At 44.3% G+C, this 3,656-nt stretch overlaps 1 protein-coding gene across 2 annotated transcripts in view; it reads left to right on the top strand.

Annotated features, from left to right (window-relative positions):
• LOC107568397 (target of Myb protein 1-like) overlaps positions 1-3,656 on the top strand; it is a 14,395-nt gene that overhangs the window by 2,523 nt on the left and 8,216 nt on the right. For both annotated transcript variants that reach the window (XM_016254369.1, XM_016254368.1), the window contains exons 2-7: positions 508-592; positions 681-759; positions 844-993; positions 1,068-1,202; positions 2,692-2,790; positions 3,389-3,505. In XM_016254369.1, coding sequence (XP_016109855.1) covers positions 508-592; positions 681-759; positions 844-993; positions 1,068-1,202; positions 2,692-2,790; positions 3,389-3,505 — 665 coding nt within the window. The remainder of the gene's footprint in view (positions 1-507; positions 593-680; positions 760-843; positions 994-1,067; positions 1,203-2,691; positions 2,791-3,388; positions 3,506-3,656) is intronic.

The following is a 3,656-nucleotide window of genomic DNA, read 5'->3' on the forward strand; positions in this document are numbered from 1 at the left end:
ACAGACGACAGACACACAGACGACAGACAGATGACAGCCACACAGACAACAGACAGACGACAGACACACAGATGACAGCCACGCAGACAACAGACAGACACACAGATGACAAACAGACGACAGACACACAGACGACAGACAGATGACAGCCACACAGACAACAGACAGACGACAGACACACAGATGACAGCCACGCAGACAACAGACAGATGACAGACACACAGACAACAGACAGATGACAGACACACAGACGACAGACAGATGACAGACACACAGACGACAGACAGACGACAGACACACAGACGACAGACAGATGACAGCCACGCAGACAACAGACAGATGACAGACACACAGACGACAGATAGTTTTACTCCCTAATAGATCAATAAAAACATGACTGCGGTGTGACATCTCATTTTTCTGTGATTTGTGGAATCATTTCTGCATTTTTATGAATTTATATTTTGCATATCTATTTTTCATATGAAATTAATAATTTTGTGTCAGAGAAAGCCACCAGTGCTGCTCTTCAGACGGAGGACTGGAGCCTGAACCTGGAGATCTGTGACATCATCAACGAGACGGATGACGGGTGCTGCATCACTCACACTTACTGCAGATACACCAGATACGCTCACTGGCTCGTTCTCTGTCGTCTGAATGCTTGTGTTGTTTTCCAGACCCAAAGATGCAGTGAAAGCTTTAAAGAAGAGGATTGTGGGTAATAAGAACTTCAGGGAGGTGATGCTGGCTCTGACCGTGAGTATCTGTGACATCACTTCCTCTGCAGGAGTGTGTGTGTTTCATAGCGTGTTGTGTTGTTAGTGTTGTTGTGTGTTCCAGGTTCTTGAGACGTGCGTGAAGAACTGTGGCCATCGTTTCCATGTGTACATCTGTTCTCTGGAGTTTGTGGAGGGCGTTCTGGTCAGAGCGATTCTGCCCAAAAACAACCCTCCCATGATCCTTCACGACAGAGTCCTGAGTCTCATCCAGGTGAAGCGCTCTCACCGCAGCTCTGATTCATGCAGTGGCTCTGGCGAGGTTTGACGTTTGTCTCTGTGTTGCAGGCGTGGGCCGATGCCTTCCGGAACAATCCGTCTCTGTCTGGAGTGGTGAACGTCTATGAGGATCTGCGGCGGAGAGGCCTGGAGTTCCCCATGACGGATCTGGACTCTCTCTCGCCCATCCACACGCCTAACAGGGTAAAGCTCACAGAACACACAGTGTTAGTTAGTGATGGTGATCCACTGGTTGAGCACTCACATGAGCCAGAACATAAACTCTGGTGTGGACTAAATCTCTGCTCCTTTTTAGTCCTGTCTAACATCTTCCAGATCTGGAAACGTCATGGAAATGAATAAATCCAAGATTTTCATTGTCCAGGGTATACACTATGTGGAGAGAAATATTGGGACTCCTGAACATTAACCAACAAGGACTATTCTAAATATATAGACATAAATGTAGACATTAATATGGAGCTAATCAGCTGTAACAGCTTCCACTCTTCTAGGAAGGATTTCTGTAAGATTCTGGAGTGTTTCTGTGGGAGTTCTTGCCCATTCATGCAGTAGAGCATTTGCGAAGCCAGGCACTGACGTTGGACGAGAAGGCCTGGTTCACAATCTCCGTTCCAGTTCAGCCCAAAGGTGTTGGATGGGATTGAGGTCAGGGCTCTGTGTTCTTCCACACCAAACTCATCCAACCATGTCTTTATGGTATGGTCCTTACTTTGTGCACTGGGGCACACTTGTCTACTTGATATTCTGAAGCATTTAGATTTCCCTTCAATGGAAGTAAGATGCCCAACTCCTGAAAAACAGCCCCACAACATTATCCCTCCTCCAGCAAACTTTACAGTCGGCACAATGCAGTCAGGAACGTAACGTTCTCCTGGCATCTCCTGACTCTCCCATCAGACTGTCACTGCACAGAACAGGTTTCCACTGCTCCAGAGTCCAGTGTCTGTGTGCTTTACACACTCACTCCCACGCTTGGCTCGTATGCAGCTGCTCGGCCATGGAAACCCATCCATGAAGCTCCCGCCGCACAGTTTTAGTGCTAATATTAATGCCAGTGCAAGTTTGGAGCTCTTCAGCTATGGAAACAGCAGAGCATTGGCAATTTTTACACACCCAGAGCCTCAGCACTTTTTGCAGTTTTCCGGTTCATGGCTGAGTTCCTAAACGCTTCCACTTTCCAATTATACCGCTTACAGTTGACCGTAGAATATCTAACAGGGATGAATGAATTCAGTAATTAAGAGCTGTGTACTTCTGTCCATATAGTGTATAGTCTTTAGTACATGAGTTCTAGTGCTGTGCTCTAAAATGTTTCATCTGCTAGAAATTGCTCTTGTCTAGAGTAAAACTTGCTTGTTAACTATTGTGATGTGTGATTTGTGAGTAAATGGTTTTAGAGTCCGTTTTTAATATCTCAGTTTGTCTGTTTTCAGTGACTCATCCGAACTGATTCACAAACTGTTCTGAATTTGAATGATTTTTAGAAGTGATTATGTAGTAATGCATACGAGATTTGTAAGCATCTCACTGAAGAGCAGCATGAACATTCTGATAAACGTCTTCTTTTGTGTCCTACTGAATATGGGTCGGAATGACATCAGGCTGGGTAAATGATGACAGAATGATGTCTTTAACATGTTTTCTCTCCATTCTTCATCATTTCTCTCAGGTGTCTTCCTCATCCGTGTCCCTGTCTCAGAGTAGCTCGTCACCAGCGACACACACTCCACAATCAGAAGAACAGCGGAGCCCTGCGTCACCTGAGGAGGTACATGAGGCACATTATTAAAAAAACCAGATGGTTGATATTTGAATGAGAATGTCATCATTGAAATTTACACAATGTAGAGATACAGAGTAATTCTTATAAAATGAACTGTAAAAATACAGAAAATAATTGTTTAATTTAAATGACAATTCAACAACTTACTGACTATAAACGCATGTATACAGTTTACATGCCCCATGAGGTATTAAGATATCACATATCTGCCATCTATCCCAACAGTGTGTATTATTTTCATTCCATCTTAGTCCAAGTCGCATGTTTTACTAGGCTATGCTGAAATTACCCCAAATCTGTTCTCATGAAAGAGTGCTGGCAGTGACTCTAGATAATCTCACTTCATGTGGAGGACGGCAATAGCTAGTAAAACTGTCGACCATTTATAAACAGTAGACCTAAAATTATAGCACACTATTACTCATGTTCCACTCAGATGAATCTGTAAGGCATGTATTAATATGCCAGTAAGAAAACTTACACCAAGATTTACTGTCAGAAATGAGAAATGCATCCCGTCTGACCAGAAGGTTTGAGGTTGTCGGTGTTTGAGTGTGTGTGTGTTCTGACTGCTTTCCTCCAGAAGCGGAAGCTGAGATCTGAACTGGATCTGGTCAAAGGAAATCTGAGCATCATGATTGAGATGCTGAATCACATTAAACCTGGAGAAACATCAGCATCAGACGCAGAACTGCTGCAGGTGTGTGTGTGTGTGTGTGAGTGTGTGAGTGTGTGAGTGTGTGAGTGAGTGAGTGAGTGTGTGTGTGTGTGTGTGTGAGAGTGTGTGTGTGTGTGTGTGTGTGTGTGTGTGTGTGTGTGTGTGTGTGTGTGTGTGTGTGTGAGTGAGTGTG

Source organism: Sinocyclocheilus grahami, unplaced genomic scaffold (genome assembly GCF_001515645.1).
Source record: "Sinocyclocheilus grahami isolate Dianchi unplaced genomic scaffold, SAMN03320097.WGS_v1.1 scaffold1239.1, whole genome shotgun sequence".
Classification (NCBI taxonomy): domain Eukaryota; kingdom Metazoa; phylum Chordata; class Actinopteri; order Cypriniformes; family Cyprinidae; genus Sinocyclocheilus; species Sinocyclocheilus grahami.